This window comes from Miscanthus floridulus, chromosome 18 (assembly GCF_019320115.1).
Source record: "Miscanthus floridulus cultivar M001 chromosome 18, ASM1932011v1, whole genome shotgun sequence".
NCBI classification, from domain to species: Eukaryota; Viridiplantae; Streptophyta; class Magnoliopsida; order Poales; family Poaceae; genus Miscanthus; species Miscanthus floridulus.
Genome location: NC_089597.1, coordinates 85,261,848 through 85,284,628, shown reverse-complemented (window position 1 = coordinate 85,284,628; position 22,781 = coordinate 85,261,848). Strand labels below are relative to the sequence as shown.

The window sequence follows — 22,781 nt, the reverse complement described above, 5'->3', positions numbered from 1 at the left end:
CTGCCATTGAAAATAGAAAAACAAGAATAAACGATGAAAGTTATCCCTACCAAATGACTATGTGGTTGCAGTGGTGTCACTTTTCACAGCAAGTGGAAGCATCTTACCAAGCTCTTACAAAGTTCTTACCAACACAAGCAGTGGGCGGTACAATCGGCAGCTGGTTCATGATACCTGTGAGGCAGTGGTACCGAGATTGCAAGGCCCTTTGTCTATACTGATCTGAAGAGTTCATGGAGCTTGGAAGGCACACAAAGAGTAATATGTATATCTGGCACACAAGTCAGTAACAGAAAGTAATGTTGAATTATAGTCTAGTGCCGGCAATGGCCTTCCCTCATGGGGAAAGATTGGAACTCACCATGATCGGATCAGCACCTTCTAGGGAGCCGAGCACCTAGATGAAGGGGCCAGCCGAGCCACCGCTACCGCTAGAGGTCTTGACAGCCTTGCCGATGCTCGGTCGGTCAAGCACCGCCACCATCTTGGACGCTTCCTCCATCGGCGCCCTTCCTACGTCATAGCCAGGGCCATCGGGAGCACAGGGGGTGACAAGCATGGCAGCAAGGGTGATGCAGTCTTGCTTGCAGTAGCAGGCTTGCTCAAAGCTACCCTCGATAGTGATGACCCCCTTCAAGTCAGGCATCTTGAGGTTGAGGTAAGTGTAGTTGGGGATGGCCATGAATTTAGCAAAGCACGGTCGATCGAGGAGGGCATGGTAGACATTGGGAAAGTCAACAAACTCGAAGGTGAGTTGCTCCTTGTGGAAGTTGTCTGGCTGGCCAAAGGCGACATTGAGTTGGATGGGCCTGAGGGGCACAGCTTCCTTCCCTAACACAATCCCGTAGGACGGCGCCTTGCTAGGGCGCACGCTACTCTGAGGGATGCCCATCTTGTCGAGGGTGCTGGCGTAGAGTTTGTTGAGGCCACTGCCCCCATCCATCAGCACCTTGGTGAGGCGTGTGGTGCCCATGATCAGACTGACCACGAGCGGGTAGCACCCTAGACTCATGCAATGATGCGGTGCTGCCGGTGGGACTCATGCGCTTTGGAGCCCCCAAAGATCATGAGGCAGTGCTCAGCCTTGGGGAACTCATTGTCTTCCTCCTAGGCGCTGTCTGTCGGGTCACTGGCCTTCGAGGTAGGCTTCTGGGCCTTGCCCAGTTGGCCAAGGGTACTATGGATGTAGCCCTTCATGGTGGCATAGTCCTTGAAAAGATGCTTTGCCTACCCCCTATGGAATAGGCAGGGGGACTCGAGCACCTTCTCAAAGTGTTCTGGTCATGTCGCATGCCCGTAGGGCTAAGGTCTAGTGGCGTGGCTAGCTGCAGCGACCATCTCCTCCCCATGGCATTTATGGTCCTTGTTTCGCCGGTCATGATGTCGTTGGAATGAGGCAGGATCATCAGCACTGTCACCACCACTGAGGTCACCGGTAGCCTTGGCTTTCTCGCTGAAGTTGGTCTAGATAGCCTCCTCGCTAGTGGCATATTGGGTGGCAATGTCCAGGAGCACCCACATCATGCACAAGGTCTCACGGCTGAGTGCATGGATGAGCGTCTCGCAGGTCGTGCCATAGATGAAGGCGCTAATCATGTCAGCGTCGGTGATGTTCAGGAGCTCATTGCACTTCTTGGAGAAGCACTGAATGTACTCCTGGAGGGTCTCATCGACCCTCTTCTGGTAGTTGTGGAGATCCCTGGAGTTCCTTGGGCAGGTGTAGGAACCTTGGAAGTGGCCGATGAAGACCGCACGGAGATCGCCCCAGCAGTGGATGCTGCCAGGCTTGAGCTACTCGAGCCAAGCTCAGGTTGAGCTTGACAGAAGCAGAGGAAGGTACTGGACGACAAAGTCATCTTCTGACCCCTTAGTCCTCTAGTTAATGGTCCAGGTTGGTCTCACCGTCATACTTGGAGATGTGTGTCGATGGTCGGAAACGCATATGGTAGGGGGCCGCCCTGATCGCTGCCCCAAACTCTAAGGGCCGAAGTGATCCGGGATGCGCCCCCACCCCCATTGCTCAGGGGTATAGGACTATGCCTAAGCATGGCGCCTAGGCTCAATGATGTTGCAAATGTTGCGGTCGTCATTGATCTAGTGCCACGTGGGGGACATTGAGGATAAAGGTCACACCTTCACTCCTGCTGAGGCTTGGCGCCCCGGATCTATGGCCAATCAGATCTATTGCTAGAGGTCTCGCCGCTGATCCCCGCCGCCTACGAGTATCAGCATTGGAGCACCCCTCGTTAGTAGTGGCCATCATCTACGATGGCTGGGAGAGTGTGGTGCGGCGCCAGGAGGCTAAACTCTTGGCCTGCTACTCGAGGGCGATGTAGAGGAGCCGCTTCACCTCATTTAGTCGCTCGTTGGTCTTTTGGGTCCGACATGTTGGAGATGTCTTCTAGGCAGCAAGCGGCAGCCGCCATGTTGTATGCCGTGTGAGGGAAGCAGAGGCCGCTAGGAGCCCCTATGCGGGCATCGTCGTCGTCGCCAAGAGGGTGCGTGGTCTACTACCGTGCAAAGTCCTACGTTTGGCGCTCGAGCTCCACCTTGGTGGCCTTCAGGTCCACTTGTTGAGTGCGCAAGTGGTCCACCTTCTCTTGAAGGTAGGTCATGTGGCTATGGGGACTCTAGTCCAGCGATATGAGCTTGGGCGCCTCCTCAGCAAGATCGTCACCGTCGACATGGTAGCACATGCGCAGTGGGGCATCATAGTCGATGTTGTTGGAGTCATACTCTGGTCCGTTCCCCAAGAGGACCTTGAGGAAGGTGCAGAGCGAGGGGACGTCAGTCCCAGCTGCGCTAGAGAGGATGATGCTCTACAGTGCCTCATGACTGATGAGGTGCTCTAGCTCCTGCTGGAAGGATGTCGTCGCGTTCTGTATCCCAAAAAGCAGGTCCGAGAGGGAGTACTAGAAGCGATCAGGCGGTGGGAGTATCTCACCAGTGGTGATCTAGTGGTGGATGTTGGCCATCATGTCGAACATCTAGCGACGGTCTAACATGGTGGGGTTCAGGCCTAGACCGTGCTGGATCTGATGGGCTAGAACCTCAAGATCTGCTCCTAAGAGTCCTGGCAGAGGAGGCGGTGCCGGGGGCTCATTGCCCGTCGGCGTAGCCCCATGAAGTGAACGAAGCTCGTCATAGCAGTCGGCAATGTAGGCCAGGCACCCAAAGTTGAGGACCTAGCACGAAGCGAAAGGTGACAGCTACGATGGAGAACTCGCCGAGGAAGCAAACATCGCCATCTATGGTGGCGCCACTTGCTCCGGCAACGAGGTGGGTGGCTCAGGCCACTATAGAGCTAGAATCACACTTGACGCTGCCCCCTACCTGGCGCGCCAGTTGTCATGGGGTCAAAACTGCAGCAAGCATTTTTTTTGAGTCAGTGTCAGAGTACGGGGTCTCTGGTGGCTCGGGTGGACTTAGGAACACAAGAATCATGCAGAGAAGATGCAACAGTTTATCCTAGTTCAGGCCAATTCGGTCCCTACGTCCAACAGTTGATGATCCTTATACTCAACAACACCCAAAATCTAAGGGTTACAATAAAGTGTAAAGGAAGAAGATTTGGTAGACGAGTTAGCTCGGTGCTAATTCTAAGGTTGCCTCGCCACCAGTGGAGTCTCCCCCTCGTCGGAGAGGAAGGAGATAGCGGGATGCAATGGAGGAGGGGTTCTCGGTGCCCTTCTCCGGGTTGCCTTGCTTTTGGTGTAGAGCAGGGGCAGATGGAATAGATTAGAGTGTCTAGTTATCCATTTGGGATTCTCTCCCCATTAGGTCCGACCTTATCCCTTATATAATGAGATAGGTTGGGTACAAGGCGGTTTGGGGGTTCTAGTCTATGGTCTATGTGCGCCGGAGTCCAGGAGGGGCTTACAGCGATGCGCCATGGACCGTCGAGGTGTCTTGGAGCCGAAGAAGCCTGGGTGTCATCCTACTGTTCTGTTCTGACACTCTATGTGTTAGGCGGGTGTTGGCTTGGACTGGTCTCCCCTGGGTGAGACCTTCTGGAGTCTTCTTAGTGGCGAAATTGGTCGGCTCTGGGGGCTGACACATAGGCCCAGAAGCCTCCGAGCCCCCGAAGGCTGTGGGAAGCTTTGTCTTCTTGTGTCATGCCCCGGATGTGACCCTATCGGAGGAGTAGTTAGTAGGGGAACGCTTTGGGAGCGGCGCCACAGAGCCTCGGGCATCGGTAGCCTAGAGCTTGTCTTCTTGTGCCCGGGCCTTGGCTGGCATCGTTAGCCAGGCAGGAGCCAAGGGCCAGGCCTAGAGGTGCTGTAGATCAAGAGCCCAAGGCTTGGGGCTTCCTCGAACCCCAGGCGGAAGCTACGGTCGAGTCAAGCTTGGACAGGTCTCTTTGCTAGAGGGTGCGTGTGGGGGTATTAACCCCTATACCCTTACGGCTAGGCCTGGGCCGGCCCAGACCAGAGGGCCTGGCCCGTTAGAAGACGACGTGTGGCCCAGTCAATCTGTTCGGAGTCCGGCACAAGGAATCAAGGCAGATTTGGAGATCAAGCAAGATCCTGGTCGGTTAGAATAGGAATCCTTATCCGGCCACCTATGGCAATTGTAACTGGTTAGGATTAGTTTCTAGATCTGTAACCCTACCCCCCGGATTATATAAGGCGGGCAGGGGACCCCTCTAAAAAACATCTCTTATTGACATACAACAATACAATCAGACGCATGACGTAGGTATTACGCCTTCATGGTGGGCGAACCTAGATAAAATCTCATGTCTGTCTTACGTCACCATCTTGTTTGTAGCTTGCGAATCTGTCTACCGATAATCTACTACCTTGGGCATACCCCTAGGTAGACTATCAACCATATTTTGTCGACAGTGGCGCTCTAGGTAGGGGATATGCGTACTGCTCTCTAGGTGAACAAGATGGTCATCATCCCTGGTTCCATGGCTACGCCGAATGGCCTCACATTCACCATCGGCCAGATCACCTAGACCACTGGCTCCGACAACTTCATCGCCATGACCCCGGAGGAGGTGTGGGTTCAATCTGCGCCGACCACTGCTTCACCTGCATCGGCTACGGCTCCGACCACGGTGGATCTAGCTACGACCACGGTGGATCTAGCTTCAACCACGCCAGCATCATCTTCAGCCACGCCGACAACCCGTCGTCTGCTTCCTCGCTACAAAAGGAGGCAGATCGACAACACCTACTTGCTCGACTCCATCGATCGGGTTGGCACCAAACTTGCTGAAACCCTGGCTCTGGTAAGTTCGATTCAAAGTCAACCTAATGAGCAGGTAACTATGACCCACAACAGATCTACTCAACCAGCTCAGGCCAGTCATCCTGCACGACTCGGTACGGATCTCGTGGTCACATCTACTCCTGAAGGGCGCTTCATTTGTCGCCGGCCAGCCCCTGCGATGGGTCTCCGGCTCTCCGAGTACAAAGCCTTGATGGAGAACCACTAGGCCTAGCCCTATGGCCTACGCAACTTTGTCAACATGGTCCGGATTGAGGATTATCAAGAAGGATCGGTCCACACAGTTCAAGAGGGTGGCTCAAGCTCCTCGTCCGGCATCGCATCTAATGTCTCCATTCACACCGTGCTCCAGCATCATGACGATGAAGGCATTGAATATGATCTGGATATCCTAGACCACGCCCCGGGATTCCCGCGATTCCCATCCTTCCCACCAAGGCGAGGAGACTTGATCAATGTTGTTAGTAATGACAAACCACCGGCAGTCGGCGAAACAGAACAAGAAAGGCTAGCACGCGAAGCACGCAATATTGACTGGTTTAATCGCCAACAAATCGAAGCCGAGGCAGAAGAGGAGGCCCGACGCATAAGGGTCCAGCCACGCGACCTTAACAATGCCTTTGATAGGGTGGGGGACAAGCAGGTCTTTAGGACTCCAAGTGCCAACATAGCTATTGCTATGGCGATAATGCAACGACTACCCAATACCCTAGAAACACAGGTAGTTCGTGATGATATACAAGCTTACTTGACGGCTGCTATGGCCCAGACCGCAGAGATTGTAAATCAAGCCCGGGCTCCATCCATCTCAGTCGAATCAAGCCACAGCCGCTAGTACTCAAGTCGCTCACAGCCACCTAACCAACGTGGCTCGCGCAACAACGATCCATCAGACAACCGTTAAGGCGGAAACGATGGCCATGATGGTGGTCGGGACAACAACCGCCGTCGGGATGACAACCACCGCGACTTCCGGGACGACAACCACCGAGACAACCGCGATAATCACCGTGATAACCATGGTCGCAGGGTTAATCAGGGTGGCAACCGAGATTGCCGTGATGGCAATAACGATCTCCGCCATTACCTCGGAGAACGCGATCTACGCGATCGCATCAACCAAAGAGCCAACGATCGTGCATCCCACGAAAGCTATCGCCGTGTGGAATATGATACTACCCATGGCCCTCCGGGTTTGAAGCAGTTTACTTCGCACCTTCGCCAAGTCATATGGCCCAAGAACTTCAAGCTCAAAAAACTTCAGAAGTACGATGGTAAGGAGAACCCCGAATTATGGGTCATGCTCTATGAAACCGCATGCAGATCAGCCATGGCCGACGAGCACGTCATGTCTAACTACTTCCCAGTCGCTGTCGGCCATGCAGGCCACCAATGGCTGGTCAGCTTGCCGGCGAACTACTTTGATTCTTGACAAGAGCTCAAGCAAGCTTTCATCGACAACTTCATTGCTACTTGCGAGCAACCCGGCAACAAATATGATCTGCAGCAGATTCGAGATCGGAAAGATGAGCCACTACGCGAGTACGTCCGGCGTTTCTCGGAGATGCGCATCAAGGTCCCGTCAATCTCCGACAACGAGGCAATTGAGGCTTTCATCACTGATCTCTGCTTCCACGAAGCCCTATGGGACAAGCTCCTCCACAAGAGACCTGAATCAGTCATAGCGCTCCTGGCCACTGCCAAGAAATATGCGGATGTCGAGCCCTCGGGTGATCCTTAAGGGGTCAGTCGGGGGGTCTTCTTCGTTCGAAAACTATTGGACCCGAGGCTTAACATACATGTATGTTAGGATCTGGTCACCCACTCTTGTAGCCGTGCGCCTTGTCCTCCGCACCTTCATGACCACTACTACAAAAAAATTTGTAGCAACACCCCATTTTTTTAGGGGCGGCTCTATATTAAGCCGCCCATACAAATGGTGGCCAAACGAGCCGCCTCTAAAATTTCATTTGTAGAGGCTGCTGGTGTTATTAGCCGCCGCTACAAATAGACGTTGAATAGTAAAAATTAAGCGCTAAAATTTGAATTTTTTAAACGACCTCGGATGGAGAAATAACCAAAATAAAAGTTGTAGATATCGAAAAGTTATGAAACTTTATTGTTTACAATTTTTTCATTTGAAATCGCTTACTACATCAAAATGCTGTTTCAAATTTAATTTTAAATTTATTGGAGAACTCTAATTTCTCTTTTTAATCTCTTGCTAAAACTTATAACTAGTTTTTCTCCCTCATACTAACTTCAAATTTGATGATTTTCTTTCATAAAATTTTCTAAAATCATGCTCTATCAATTTATTATGTTCTTACAGCTATTATTTTGTCTATCTTTTTATGTGACTATGTTTTATCTATTTGAATTTTAAATTTCAAAAAATGGCAACTTCAAATGTCATTTTGAAACATTAAATAATTTCAGCTGAAAAGCTCATGAACATAAAAGTTGTAGGACTCATTAAGACCTACAACTTTTATTTTGGTCATTTCATTATAATGACAATGTGATAGTAAAATTGTTCACAAAATTTACATCTCTCTATTCTAGTTTCATAAACTATAAGAGAGATATGTAAAATTTATGAATAAGGTTACTACCACTATGTCGGATGAACAGATGATCAAATAACTAAAATAAAAGTTGTAGATCTCAGAAAGTTACAGAACTTTGTAGTTGACAACTTTTTTATTTGAATTCGTCTTGTCATGGAAAACTACGTTTGAATTTCTCAAATTTGAAATTTGGATTTTTAAATGACCTCGGATAGAGAAACAACTAAAATAAAAGTTAAATCTTGTCTAGAAAAACTACGTTTGAATTTCTAAAAATTTAAAATTGGAATTTTTTAAACGATGTCGGATGGACAAACAGCAAAAACAAAAGTTGTAGATCTCGAAAAGTTATGAAACTTTGTAGTTGACAACTTTTTCATTTGAAATCATATTGTCATAGAAAACTATGTTTGAATTTCTAAAATTTAAAATTAAAATTTTGTAAATGGCCTCGATGAAGAAACTGTCAAAATGGAAGTTATAGATCTCAAAGAGTTATGAAACACAAGTGAGTATTTTTTGCATTTAGAAAGAGAGTATTTTTCTTTGTTATTTTCTAGTCTAGATTCGGAAATTTCTGGAAATTGATTTGTAGCCACCTCTATAAATCTTGAACCACCGTTACAAATGCGATTTGTAGGAACAATTCCACAATTTGTAGCAACAGGGGCATAGGAGCGGCTGCCAAAACCGGTATCCTGAGCCGCCCTTAAAAATCCCTAGTGGCGTAGTGGACACTCCTTGTGCCCAGGAGTCTCCCAGGATGGTGACCTTGCCGGTGGCTGCCTCGCTGGCCGCGCGGATGCCAAGGGCGACGGCATCTCTAGGGCATGCGGACGTCTAGGATGGTGGCCTCGAGTCACCGCGCGGACGACCTCCACACGATGTCCGAACGGACAGTCACCAGGCTAGAACCAAGAACAAGAGAGACAGAGGAGGGAGAAGTAATATTTCTTTATTCCTTGTGGCACTCCATAAGTTTATGGATATTCTTTGCTATTGACTGTTTCATAGGCCACTTTCACATTGTTTTATGGTCACATTGTGGTTGCCTAGCAGTAAAGGTTTTTTTTTTTAGTCCGTCTACCCAACCATATGTTTTATGCAATTCTAACACATGAATTTTTTTGCACCATAAGATTAAGATCCAACCGCCTCAATCCTTCTTCTACCTCTAACCTTCTTCTACCTTTAGATAATCACAAGATCACAGATCCACATATCATATATCACAGAAAATATTTTTTTATGGAATGACAAATCATAGAGCGGTTGGTTCCATTGGGTCGTTGGCCGGGCGCGATTCTCCATACGCGAAGGAGGCACTTGAGGCGCAGAAGTCGCTCAGGATAGTCGAGGCACAGAAAGCGCACGGCTGGTGCTGCGCTGCCGTGTGCGCTCGCCGTGTGTTTTTTTTGCTAAAAATTTCATGTGTTTTTTTTTTTTTGCTAAAACACGTGTTTGTTGTATGGCATTTCTGTTTTTTTTTTACATCACCAAGCAGTAGAGTTGTGTGGAAGGGGAGTAGGACAGACGAGCACTACTCGTTTGTTCGAAGGTGCATGTCCAGCTTCCTGCTGAGTGACCTGAGAGGCTGATAGGCTGAGAGAGGGAGAGTACACAGCCTGCCACCACCGGCAACCGCAGCACTAGGCAGACTGCAAACAGATTCCAGATCTTTTGGCGGCCGTGATCACCCTTGACAGTACAGATGGCCAAATGGGCCAGGCACGATGGGCCGGCATGGCCTGGCCCGAAAAAGCACGACACTGGCACGGCACGCCACAATGTCTATAGTGCCAGTGCCGGCACGGGCACGATTTAGGGCCGTGTCTGGCCGAAGGTTCGGCCCGTAGTACCGACACGGGCACGGCATGGTTAATGGCCCGACACGATGATGGTCCGATTATTCTCGACCCTTAGATTGATTTAGAATATTGTTGTCCGTTGGATTGATTTACCTAGCTATAAAAGCAACTCTCTCCCCATTCTCTCTCATTCTTTTACTCCCAGCTGCCATTTCTTTCTCTCGGTACTCCTCCCGTCTCCTCTTCTCGAGTCCCAACCATGGAAGCCTTTCGTGCCTCTCCGCCTCACGCTCCCTAGGCCGACGGCCGGCAGTCCCACGCCACTCCTCCCCCACTCGTCTTCTCCTCGAGGTGCGGCTACGACAGCGGCGGCGCGACGGCGTTCGTGTGAGGCACAACTGCGGCGGCCCGACGGCGTTTGTGCGAGGCACCGCTACGACGGCGCGGCGGCCGTGGCAACGATGCGAGGGTGCAATGGGCCCGAGGAGTGGCTCAACGACGGCGTGTTCGTCACGGCGGCGACATGGCTTGGCTCGGAGAGCTCCTGGGCTCCTCCCTTGCAGCCACGGGCTGGCACTGCCATGGTGGGCTGCCGTGCCTGTGAGCACGGCACGGCACGACTGAGGAGACATAGGGCCGTGCATGGGCCGAGAGTTTGTCATGGCGGGCCGAGACGGCACGACATGGTAGGACGTTGTGCCGCATAGTGTCGTGCCCCCACAGTGCCTTGCCGCATCGTGTCATGCTCGTGCGGTGCCGTGCGGCCCGGTTGGCCATGTATATTGACAGAGCGTGTCAGGAGGAGGATGCGGAATGTGTGCAAAACCAAGCAGATAGTGCATGCACACTGCTGACATAAAGATAGAGGGAGGCAGCCAGGCAGGGGAAGGTTGTCCTCGAAAAGCCTGCGCACACTCACTCTCCCTCCTCTCCTCTCCTCTCCTCTCCTCTCCGTCGTTTATGTCCTCCTCGTTTTGGTTCAGAAAAAAAAAACAAAGAAACACATTTCACGTTGTTTTCCTGCTAACCTAGTAGTTATTTTTTTTTTTTGCAATCTATACTAGATTTGATTCAAAAATCCACGCATGCATGCCGCATGCTGCTGATTGATATGGCAAGTGTGCGTGCATGTGCATGCCGCAGATCAAAACCAGAGCGCCTTAAAGTTGGCTTGGACGCACTTGCCTAGTTGCCTTGGCCTAGCTCTCCCTGCCCTGGCGTGCATGCTCTCTCTCGCTTGGCATTTGCTGAGGCAAGTGGAAAGCGCGCTGGTTTTATGCATGCTTGTTGCAGTAGCTAGCCTGAGCCCTGGTGGTACGCAAGAGCGAGTGGCCCCGGCTTTGTCCTGAAAGAGCCCTTGTTTCTTTCCCACAATTGTAGATCTACATGTCGGTCCAGATCCTCGCATAGATCGACGACAGTGCCTGCCTGGGTTGGGATCATGGGATGGAACCATGATTGGTGCTGCTGTTGCCTGGTGGTTAGCGAGAAGGCCTACTCGTAAACATACACTACACATGCATGAAGTCATCCAATATAATTGTTTATCTACCTACGTATCTATCTATCTACTCGATCCTAGCTATGGTGGATAATCTACTGCACCTCATGCATGTTTTGTCCTACAATGCAAGATGGAGAGGGGGGAGGGGGGCGGGGCAATCATGAGGTGATAAGTCCCATAAATTAAGGCCTGGTTTAGTTCCCAAAAATTTTTACTCCAAACTATCACATCGAATCTTGTGGCACATGCGTAGAGTATTAAATATAGACGAAAAAAAACTAATTACATAGTTTGGTTGAAAATCGCGAGACGAATGTTTTAAGACTAATTAGTCCATGATTAGCCATAAGTGCTACAGTAACTAACACGTGCTAATGATGGATTAATTAGGCTTAATAAATTCGTCTCGCAGTTTCCAGACGAGCTATGTAATTAATTTTTTTTATTAGTATCCAAAAACCCCTTTCGACATCTCCGAAACATCCGACATGACATCTAAAAATTTTCATTTCGCGAAGTAAAACGCAGCCTAAAGCAGTTCGTTCCCCCATTCTGTAGTATCTTCTCCACCTTTAGCTTCTCTCTCAGAGTCAGACTGACACATTCCACACACAGCACACAGGTCATGATGCACTCATGCATAAGTATGATCCAAAGGATCCCTCCCCCATGCCTGAACCTGAAGCCCGTGTCTTTTGCTCTGGCACGCACTGCCACTGTTCGCGCGCATTGTAGCCAAACCAGCCGCGTATGGGCATTACCCACTTTCAGTTTCGGGGGCGCCATATGCTGCTGCCTTTGCACGAGAGTATGTGATTGCTGCATTGCGTCCCTCCATCCCCTTGGCCCTTGGCCCTTGGCCCTTGGTAGGACCGTAGGAGTAGAGTGGCTAGGACCCATGCATGCATGATTTCGTCCTCTCTTTCTCTCGTGCTTTGCTTTGATCATGGCGCCGCGCCGGCCCCGGCCCCGGCCTGATAACACCTCTCCCTGACCGCCTTGTTTCCCTGCTGCTAGCTGCTGCTTCTCCTTCTTTCTCCGTCTATCGGCCGGGCCGGGGATTGCAAAGCAAAACAACCACGCACCTCACTTGACCCCCACCACACGCACACGCACACGCACGCCATTCGTTCTCCCTGCAGCCGTTTTATTAGGAAACGCTCCCCTTTCCGTTTTAGTTTACTAGTGGCCAGCAGCCGCAAACTTCTCAGAGCTTCTTCTTGCTCAGTGGCAGTGCATCTCTCTTTGTATTTGAGGAGTCGAGACCACTTTTGTTAGATTAATTTGGGCCAGGCCCATTATTTATTCTAATTAATCAAATAAACTTTAAAGGCCCATAATTATTGTTAAGTAGAAAAGTGATTAGTACTCTATGGGAAATTCACTAAAAAGGTTATCAACTTAAATAGTGAGTCTTAGGACTCTCACATAGACAAGTTGAGAGAGAGAACCGGGAGGCCACACGCGCGCGCCGCCGCCGAGCCGAGCCGCGCCGCCCGCCCGCCCGCCCGCCCGCCCGCGCGCGGCGGGCCGTGGCCTGGCTTCTGTCTAGGTTCATTCCCCCGACAGGGCCTAACGGACAGATAGGAATTGCGCGGCTATAATGAGGGGAGGGCGCCCCTGTTCCAGGTGTGCGAGACCCGACTCTTCCTCTTCCTCCTCTCCGCAACATCTGAGCGCTGAGCTGTTCGTCTGCATCTCCGACCGGAGTTCCCTGCGCGCACAGGGAGCTTCGGTAGCAGGCCTCCGGAACTTCCCCCGTCAAGCGTACCTGCACGGGTAGGCGGGGAATCAAGTTTTTGGGGAGCGCCGGCTTCCCGGTGCGACTGCTGCCCCGTCTGCAGTTTCCTGTTCGGGGGCTTCTGCTTCCTGACGGGAGAGTCTCGTTCTACTACTCCGACGCCGCACCTGCAGGAGCTTCCCGTGCCACTGCTCCGACACCGCACCTGCAGGAGTCTCCCGGCGCGACCTCCTCTGCAACATGGTGGACACGAGGAGGACTGGTGGCCGCACCAACACCAACGACGGAGAAGATGGTGGCTCACTGTCCGCGGGTACCGGCAGTCCCACCCTAGGGTATAAATCTAATCCCACTGTGCGCTATTGTTCATATGCTATTCTGTTAGCGTTTTTAGCGCACTTGGTTGCTGCACTGTTAAATACTATCTGCAGTAGTGGTGCTGTTACAGTATGGTTAGTGGTACTGTTACTACTGTTTAAGTCGTATTTATGGATTAATATAAGTCGTAAATTGACCAAATGTTCAACAATCCAAAAATTTGATAGGTCATTTTCGGCTGCTAGTTTTGCTGCATCACTAAAACCACCACCATTGAAAGATGATGGATCCAACTATAAAGTGTGGCGTGTCCGCTCCAAGCTGTGGTTCACTAGTATGCGTTGTGAGCACGTGATCAAGGGAAAGCGCATTGAACCTCCTTTCTCTCACGAGGAGGAGATTAAGTTCAATGAGGCAGATAACTTGTTCAAGGGGGGTCTCATCAGCATATTAGCTGAAACCATGGTGCAAGTGTACATGGATATGGACACTGGTAAGGACATGTGGGATGCACTTGAGGCCAGGTTCGGTGTTGCCGATGCTAGCACTGAATTGTACATCATGGAGAAGTTCTATGACTACAAGATGGTCGATGACCGATCTGTAGTAGAGCAGGCTCATGAGATACAGATGCTGGCAAAGGAACTCTAGAACAATGAGTGTGAGTTGCCTGACAAGTTTGTGGCCGGCGGTATCATCGCTAAGCTGCCACCTACTTGGTCGAGCTTTGCCACTACTCTAAAGCACAGGAGGCAAGTGTTCAGTGTGACTGATCTCATTGCAACTCTTGGTGTGGAGGAGAATGCTAGGGCAAAGGACACTCATGGCAAGAAAGCGCATGAGGAAAGTTCTAGCGCCAATCTGGTGCAAAAGAAGAACTTTCATGCCGCACAGAGGAAGAAGAAAAATAGGCCTGCAGTCAAGCCTAAAGCTGCAACTTTTAAGAAGAAGGGCAAGGAAAAAGAAAAGGGCCTTTGCTTTGTCTGCGGTGCATCTGACCATTGGGCAAAAGAGTGCCCTGACCGCAAGGACAAGCAGAAGAAGTCCGCAAACATGGTTGTTAGCGAATCTGGAGGATCTGGGTACGGTAATCATCTACATATAGTTTTTTTCAGTTTGTCTCTCGCCTGAGTGGTGGGTTGACACGGGTGCTAACATTCATGTTTGTTCTGATGTTTCTTTGTTTTCTTCTTATCAGGAACAAAGAGGTTGCTCCTTGCTGATGGGAAACGGTACGCATGCTGCTGTACTTGGTGTTGGTACGATCAATCTAAAGTTTACTTTGGGGAAAGATCGTGCAGCTAAAGAACGTGCAGCATGTCCCCTCCATCAAGAAGAATCTCATTAGTGGATCTCTATTATGTAGAGATGGCTTTAGACTTGTATTTGAGTCCAATAAATGTGTTGTATCCAAGTATGGAACCTTTGTTGGAAAAGGCTATGAAAGCGGAGGCTTGTTCCGCTTCTCTTTGATGGATTCTTGTGATAAAATTGTGAACCATGTGAGAAATGATAATGAGTCTAATGTTTGGCATTCCTGACTCTGTCACATCAATGTTGGTTGTATGACGCGCATAGCTAGTTTAAAATTAATCCCTAAAATCGATCTGGTCAAAGGGTCTAAGTGCCATGCTTGTGTTCAAGCGAAGCAACCTCGCAAGCCTCACAAGGCTGTGAAAGAGGCGAGAAATTTGGCACCGCTAGATCTCATTCATTCTGATCTGTGCGAGATGAATGGTGTATTGACCAAAGGAGGAAAGAAATATTTCATGACTCTTATTGATGATAGCACTAGATTTTGCTATGTGTACTTGCTAAAAACAAAGGATGAAGCAATGCATTATTTTAAAATCTATAAAGCTGAAGTAGAGAACCAATTGGAAAGAAAAATCAAACGGTTGAGGTCTGACCGTGGGGGAGAATACTTTTCACATGAGTTTGATTCATTCTGCGAGAAACATGGAATTATTTATGAGAGGACGCCTCCATACTCCCCCCAATCCAATGGGATTGCCGAACGAAAGAATCGCACTCTAACTGATTTGGTTAACGCCATGTTAGACACTGCGGGACTTTCCAACAAATGGTGGGGTGAGGTTATATTGACGGCATGTCATGTCCTGAATAGAGTTCCTACAAAGAATAAAGAAGTAACACCATTCGAGGAATGGGAAAAGAAAAGGTTGACTCTCTCATACCTACGCACTTGGGGATGCTTGGCCAAGGTGAATGTGCCAATCGTCAAAAAGCGCAAACTTGAACCAAAAACTATAGATTGTGTGTTCCTCGGTTACGCTTTACACAGCGTCGGCTATAGATTCCTAGTTGTAAGCTCTGGAGTACCTGACATGCGTGTTGGTGCAGTGATTGAGTCTAGAGATGCTACATTCTTTGAGAATGAATTTCCTATGAGAGGAAATGAATCTAGCACATCTAGTCAAAAACCTGTTGATTCCCCCGTGGCGCCAACAGAACATCTTGAACAAACATGTGTTGAGAATCTAGAGGAGGATAATAGTGGAGCTACTCAAAAAAGTAAGAGACAGAGGACTGTAAAGTCTTTTGGTGATGATTTCACTATATACCTCGTGGATGACACTCCAAGCACCATTGCTGAGGCATTTTCCTCTCCCGACGCTGACTACTGGAAGGAAGCAGTGCGAAGTGAGATGGATTCAATTATGACCAATGGAACTTGGGAGATTGTTAATCGTCCTTACGGGTGCAAGCCTGTAGGATGTAAATGGGTGTTCAAAAAAAGCTTAGGCCTGATGATACGATTGAAAAGTACAAGGCAAGGCTTGTGGCTAAGGGTTATACCCAGAAAGAAGGCGAGGACTTCTTTGATACTTATTCACCAGTGGCCCGATTGACCACAATCCGAGTACTGCTTGCCCTGACTGCGTCTCATGGTCTTTTCGTTCATCAGATGGATGTTAAGACGGCTTTCCTAAATGGGGAGCTAGATGAGGAGATCTACATGGATCAACCTAATGGCTTCGTAGTAGAAGGTCAAGAAGGAAAGGTGTGTAAATTATTGAAGTCTTTGTATGGCCTAAAACAAGCACCTAAGCAATGGCATGAAAAATTTGATAAAACTATGACATCTGCTGGTTTTGTTGCGAATGAAGCCAACAAATGTGTGTACTACCGCTATGGTGGGGGAGAAGGAGTAATCCTGTTCTTGTATGTGGATGACATACTAATCTTTGGGACAAGCCTCAATGTGATTGAGGAAGTCAAGGACTTTCTGTCAAAGAGCTTTGACATGAAGGATTTGGGAGTGGCTGATGTGATACTAAACATCAAACTTCTAAGGGGAGAAAATGGTGGGGTAACACTTGTACAAACTCACTATGTGGAAAAGGTACTGAGTCGCTTTGGTTATAGTGACTGCAAGCCCGTGTCCACTCCCTATGATCCAAGCGTGATCCTGAGAAAGAACCGAAGAATAATGAGGGATCAGTTGAGATACTCCCAAATCATCGGCTCGCTAATGTACTTGGCTAGTGCAACGAGGCCTGACATCTCATTTGCTGTGAGCAAATTAAGCCGGTTTGTTTCAAATCCGGGAGATGATCACTGGCGTGCTTTTGAAAGAATATTGCGCTATCTAAAGGGAACGTCGAGCTTTGGCATTCACTATACGGGGTACTCGAAGGTACTCGAGGGCTATTGTGATGCAAATTGGATATCTGATGCTGATGAGTTAAAAGCCACAAGTGGATATACATTCACACTTGGAGGTGGCACTGTTTCCTAGAAGTCTTGCAAGCAGACCATCTTAACAAGGTCAACAATGGAAGTAGAACTTGCAACACTTGATACCGCTACTGTTGAGGCTGAATGACTCCGTGAGCTCCTTATGGATTTGCCGGTGGTTGAAAAACCTGTGCCCGCAATTTCTATGAACTGTGATAACCAAACAGTAATTATCAAGGTAAACAGTTCAAAGGACAACATAAAGACCACTAGGCATGTAAAGCGGCGGTTAAAATCTGTCAGAAAATTGAGAAACTCCGGAGTAATAGCATTGGACTATGTCCATACGTCTAAAAATCTGGCAGATCAATTTACTAAGGGACTATCGCGTAATGTGATAGATAGTGCATCGAGTGAGATGGGACTGAGACCCACATGAAGTTCTATCGTGGTGGCAACCTGTCCTATGTGATCGGAGATCCCGTGAATTAGGATGGTGAAACAAGCTATGGGTAGACTGAGGGAAGAGACCCTTTTTAATAAAGGTCAATCTCTTGAGTAATGCACTTCTCTTCCTATCTGTATGGCAGGTTGGTAAATACCTCAATGTGATCCGAGTGGCTTAATGAGAAGCAAAGATGTCGGCCTACAGGGCATCTTAAAGGAACACACCTATGTGAGTTCGATTGCTAGTCGTAATCTATGAGATTTGGGTGATCTCTAGATACTCATGAATAGGCCAGGAGTATGACTTATATGCTCCAACCAGAGGAGATGCTACAGGCAGCCTAGTATCAGTAAAGGAATCGAGTGAGCCTCACTTTGCACAAAACTGTCAATTCAAGGCATAGTCCATTGGTCAGTTGTAAATGAGTGTAAACTCCTTTTCTAGATGGATGTTCAACTTAACAGTCTCCATCGAAACACTGGTATATCAAACAAGCTCAGATCTGAAGACATTAACTGTGGACTTCTGAAGTTTGGTGGGGATTGTTAGATTAATTTGGGCCAGGCCCATTATTTATTCTAATTAATCAAATAAACTTCAAAGGCCCACAATTATTGTTAAGTGGAAAAGTGATTAGTACCATATGGGAAATTCACTAAAAAGGTTATCAACTTAAATAGTGAGTCTTAGGACTCTCACATAGACAAGTTGAGAGGGAGAACCGGGAGGCCACACGCGCGCGCCGCCGCCGCCGCCGAGCCGAGCCGAGCCGCCCGCCCGCACGCGCGCGACGCGACGCGCCGGGCCGTGGGTGCCGTGGGCCGTGGTCTGGCTTGGTTTGGCCTGGTTTTGTCGCTTGGCCCAACCAAAACCCTAGCCGCCGCAGCCAACTCCCAACGCCCAACCACCCTGTCCAGGTTCATTCCCCCGACAGGGCCTAACGGACAGATAGGAATTGCACGGCTATAATGAGGGGAGGGCGCCCCTGTTCCAGGTGTGCGAGACCCGACTCTTCCTCTTCCTACTCTCCGCAACATCTGAGCGCTGAGCTGTTTGTCTACATCTACGACCGGAGTTCCCTGCGCGCATAGGGAGCTTCGGTAGCTGGCCTCCGGAACTTCCCCCGTCAAGCGTACCTGCACGGGTAGGCGGGGAATCAAGTTTTTGGGGAGCGCCGGCTTTCCGGTGCGACTGCTGCCCCGTCTGCAGTTTCCTGTTCGGGGGCTTCTGCTTCCTGACGGGAGAGTCTCGTTCTACTGCTCCGACGCCGCACCTACAGGAGCTTCCCGTGCTACTGCTGCGACACCGTACCTGCAGGAGCTTCCCGTGCTACTGCTGCGACACCGCACCTGCAGGAGCTTCCCGTGCCACTGCTCCAACACCGCACCTGCAGGAGTCTCCCGGCGCGACCTCCTCTGCAACATGGTGGACACGAGGAGGACTGGTGGCCGCACCAACACCAACGACGGAGAAGATGGTGGCTCACTGTCCACGGGTACCGGCAGTCCCACCCTAGGGTATAAATCTAATCCCACTGTGCGCTATTGTTCATATGCTATTCTGTTAGCGTTTTTAGCGCACTTGGTTGCTACACTATTAAATACTATCTGCAGTAGTGGTGCTGTTACAGTATGGTTAGTAGTACTGTTACTACTGTTTAAGTCGTATTTATGGATTAATATAAGTCGTAAATTGACCAAATGTTCAACAACTTTCAGATATCGATCTGTGCTTCTTGCTCTCTCTATTTATCTGTGGTCTGTGCTGGCCTTTGTTCCTTCGTTCAGATTACTCTGGTTGCTGCTTCCCCGGGACGTACCAGAGTGGTGGTTTCAGTAGCCTGTCACTCTGTCAGCGTTTCACTGCATGATGATTTGATAAGGTTTGGGTCCTCACTCTTGAGACTCTAATATATGCTTGCTTTGCTTCCAAGAAGCCATCTATCTATATATGCTTAGCTGTAGCTAGGGATGAAAACGGTACGGATATTTTCCGACCGTATTCGAAACCGAATTCGTTTAAAGGGGTTGAGATCTGTCCGTATCCGAGTCCGGATATCCAACATCCGATACCGTATCCGTATCCGAATACTTAAATCGCATATTTATGATGTCGATATCCAATTGTATCCTATCCGACATAGTTGACACTATCCGTATTCAAATCCGAATCCGGACAGAAATCTAAAAACAAATGTAATATCGGTAATATCCGTCCGTATCCGATCCGTTTTCATCCCTAACCGTAGCTGTTGCCATTGCCATGCATGTCGGCTAAGCCTATTTTATTAATTCATCGGTATCTTGGCTGTTTGCATTCGGGCATTCAGTAGCTTCTTGCATTGTGAGAATTACTACAGTAGTAGTAACAGATGCATCCAGCTTTCTCCGTTTCAAAATTGAGGCTCACATTTCTTAGTGTTGACCAACATCCTGTTTTACTGTGTGCTTTAAACGAGTAGAGAGTACTTCAAGAATCAAGATACACAGCCTACATAATAATAGGATATAGTAACTTTTTCGTCCTGTGGTCTACTAGTTTATTCTCTTCTCTCTAGGAGAACAACGCCGCCTACGGTCGTAGACTCTCTCATGTGCATCTCTGTTGCAATGTCCATGTGCCTGATTGCTGCTGCCAGGTTACCTTTGCATTTCCCTTTTTTTTTCCCTGGTAGGACGAGCAATCTGCTAACCTTGTCCTGACCAGTGTTCATGTATATTCCACTCGCGCCGCCCGCTGCTGCATTCAGTTTCAGGTCCTCCTTTTTTAATTCGGTATCTACAACGTTTGACACCTTCTCCCGAGCCTCAAGATGACCGGCAGCAACGCGTCTTATCAGCAGCAGCTCGGCCTCGGAGTCGACGCCATGATGAGCAGCTTCTTCGTCAGCGGCGATGGCAGTGGTATTATCAGCGCCAACGCCGCACCCCTCTTCCACGTCCCGGAGTACAGTACGCCGCACGGCGGCAGCGGCAGCGGCAGCGGCTTTGGGTTTGTTGGCGAGCCAGCAGCGGACGTCGTCGCCGCCTCGAGCTTCTCGGCGGACGGCTCGGTGCTGCTCGCCGGCCAGCTGCTCCGTGCCACCGCGCTGCAGAGCGTGTCGCCGGAGGAGACGACGCACGGTGGTGCCTACGGCGTCACCGGCGGCGGGTCGTACGGCCCGTCGCCTTGGGACGTCACCGTTGCCCACGCGCCCAGGATGGCCAAGCAGCTTATTATCGCTGGAGAGCCGGCGGAAGGCGGCTGGATCCACGAGTCCTCGTACTACTGCCCGACGACGTGGTTCTCTGGCGACGCCTTCCGGGACCGGGACCCGTTCGCCGGGGCGGCGGCCGCGAGCGAGTTGTCGCTCAGGCTGCGCGCTGGGTCCTCCCCGACGGCAGGTACTGTGAGCGTGAGCCTGCCGGACCAGTCCTCGGACGTGAGCTGCTCCGGCTTGACACATGGGAGTAGCAGCGCCGGCGCCGGCCCCGGCCTGTTCCAGCCTCCTTGCGGCGCCGGAGCCGGACAGGTGGCGCGTCCGGCCCCCATGCACTTCTCGCAGGTCCTGTCGCGGTGGTCCGGGTACGCTGACATCGCGCAGCAGGCGCTGGACGAGTTCGTCGCCTGCCTGCTGCAAGACGTGGCCGGGTTCGCCGGCTTGGCCGGCGGCGGTGAGGCGAGCTGCCTGCTGCCATCGTCGAGCTGCTCCAAGACGACGTCATCCAACCCGCCGGTGTTTGCTGGCTCGGAGGACCTTAAGCTCAAGAACGACCTCCAGAAACTGTTACAGATAGTGAGTAGTCCCAACGCAACTCTTATTGTTCTTATTATATATGCTTATTAGAATAACATCACTTTGATTTGATGTTATTATGCTAATAAATAAGTACTCTACTCGGTGCAGATGGACCAACGGTGCAAGCAATGCATGGACGAGATCCAGAGCGCGGCGTCGAAGTACGGCAGCCTGGTGCGCCCGGGCGGCTGCGCGCTCTCGGCGCCGTTCGCGCACCGCGCGGTGTCAGCGATGCACCGGAGGCTCAGGGCGCGGATCACTGGCGAGATCGCGGCGGCCACGCGGAGAGGTGATCAGCCGTCGTCGTCGATGTCGCTGTCGGTGGCCGACAGGGAGCGCAGCTGGGAGTCGGCCTTCATTCAGAAGCACTGGGCGCTGCGGCAGCTCAGGCGCGGCGACCAGCAGTCGTGGCGGCCGCAGCGCGGCCTGCCGGAGAAGTCCGTGGCCGTGCTCAAAGCCTGGATGTTCGAGAACTTCCTCCGCCCGTAATAAGTCTCTCTGTCTCGCATTCAGAGAAATCTTTAGGCTTTCAGCATCTCTTTCCACATGCAAATGGGAGATAACCTCGTACGATTCAGAACTAACTAATCCATATGTGATATATCATCATTCAGGTACCCGAAAGACAACGAGAAGGAGATGTTAGCAGCGAGGAGCGGCCTGAGCAGGAGCCAGGTACAGTTTCATGCTTCTCGCCCTGCTTGCAACTTGATTCAGATCAGATCTCAGCAACTCTAACAAGAAATATATATATACGAATGCATCTGTTGCATTTGCATTGGCAGGTCTCCAACTGGTTCATCAACGCCCGCGTTCGGCTGTGGAAGCCCATGATAGAGGAGATGTACGAGGATCTCAAGAAGGCCTCCGGAGGAATGGAGGGTGTGTGACTGCCTGAAAAAGTGAGCAGCAGGGATGCAGTATATAAGATGGTGATTTCCCCACATCCAGGATGGAATTGTGTAATCGCAGCGTTGCTCCGGGGGATTTTACACAAGCATTGCTGCCAACCCTGTTGTGATCTATATATATGTAACCTTGTAATCGCCTTGGCGTATATATAGAACTGTCGGAATCTGCAACTTGTATTGTAGGTCCTTGCTGTCACTGTTAAACCCATGCAGTCAAAGTCAGATCGCCAGTTCATTTTGCGCTTGCTGTTGTTCGAATGAACAAAATTTTCTTCAACAATTTCAGTCCACGTAAGATGACTCACATCTTATTATTAATCTGAATTTTTTTGACTCACAAAAATGCAGAAACTCAGTCAGCATGGAGATAGACTCTTTCTTGGATGCATTGAAGTAATTGGAGATAGACTGAACAAATATGAAAACAGATGGATCCGGCAAGGAACATCAGATACCTTGTACGCCTTGTGCGCATTTTACATATGAACTTCAAAGCTTCCCGCTCCAAAAAGATGCTCATGTAACTTGAAAACTCCAGCAAACTGCAAAGTGCAAACCCCATTCGCTGTTATGCTTGCAGTCATATCTTAGTCAGTATTCAGGTCATGGAACGGCATTACAGTTACACCACCACATGATTGCTGGTAACAGTGAAAGGTTTGGAAAGACTTGGAAGTGCCCGCAAGTACAAGCATGCCGCTGTTGCTGATTGGATCTTTGTGCATTCTACTGCTAAACAATGTTGCAGTCACGCTTCCCAAGT

The 22,781-nt window shown here is 49.9% G+C and overlaps 2 protein-coding genes across 3 annotated transcripts; one reads left to right on the top strand and one right to left on the bottom strand.

Moving 5' to 3' along the window:
* Positions 1-397: 397 nt before the first annotated feature.
* On the bottom strand, positions 398-973 carry LOC136524121 (uncharacterized). Its single transcript, XM_066517588.1, has one exon. It carries the CDS (start codon positions 971-973, stop codon positions 398-400), a length of 576 nt encoding a protein of 191 aa, XP_066373685.1.
* Positions 974-19,076: 18,103 nt separating this feature from the next.
* Positions 19,077-22,308, top strand: LOC136522157 (BEL1-like homeodomain protein 8). 2 transcript variants are annotated; one of them, XM_066515947.1, is made up of 5 exons: positions 19,077-19,211; positions 20,079-21,104; positions 21,216-21,592; positions 21,722-21,782; positions 21,893-22,308. In XM_066515947.1, the coding sequence occupies exons 2-5, from the start codon at positions 20,142-20,144 to the stop codon at positions 21,995-21,997; spliced, it is 1,506 nt and encodes a 501-aa protein (XP_066372044.1). In that variant the 5' UTR covers positions 19,077-19,211; positions 20,079-20,141; the 3' UTR covers positions 21,998-22,308. The 2 variants fall into 2 exon arrangements, with proteins under 2 accessions (XP_066372044.1, XP_066372046.1); XM_066515949.1 differs by lacking the exon at positions 19,077-19,211 and adding an exon at positions 19,661-19,967.
* The last annotated feature ends 473 nt before the right edge of the window (positions 22,309-22,781 follow it).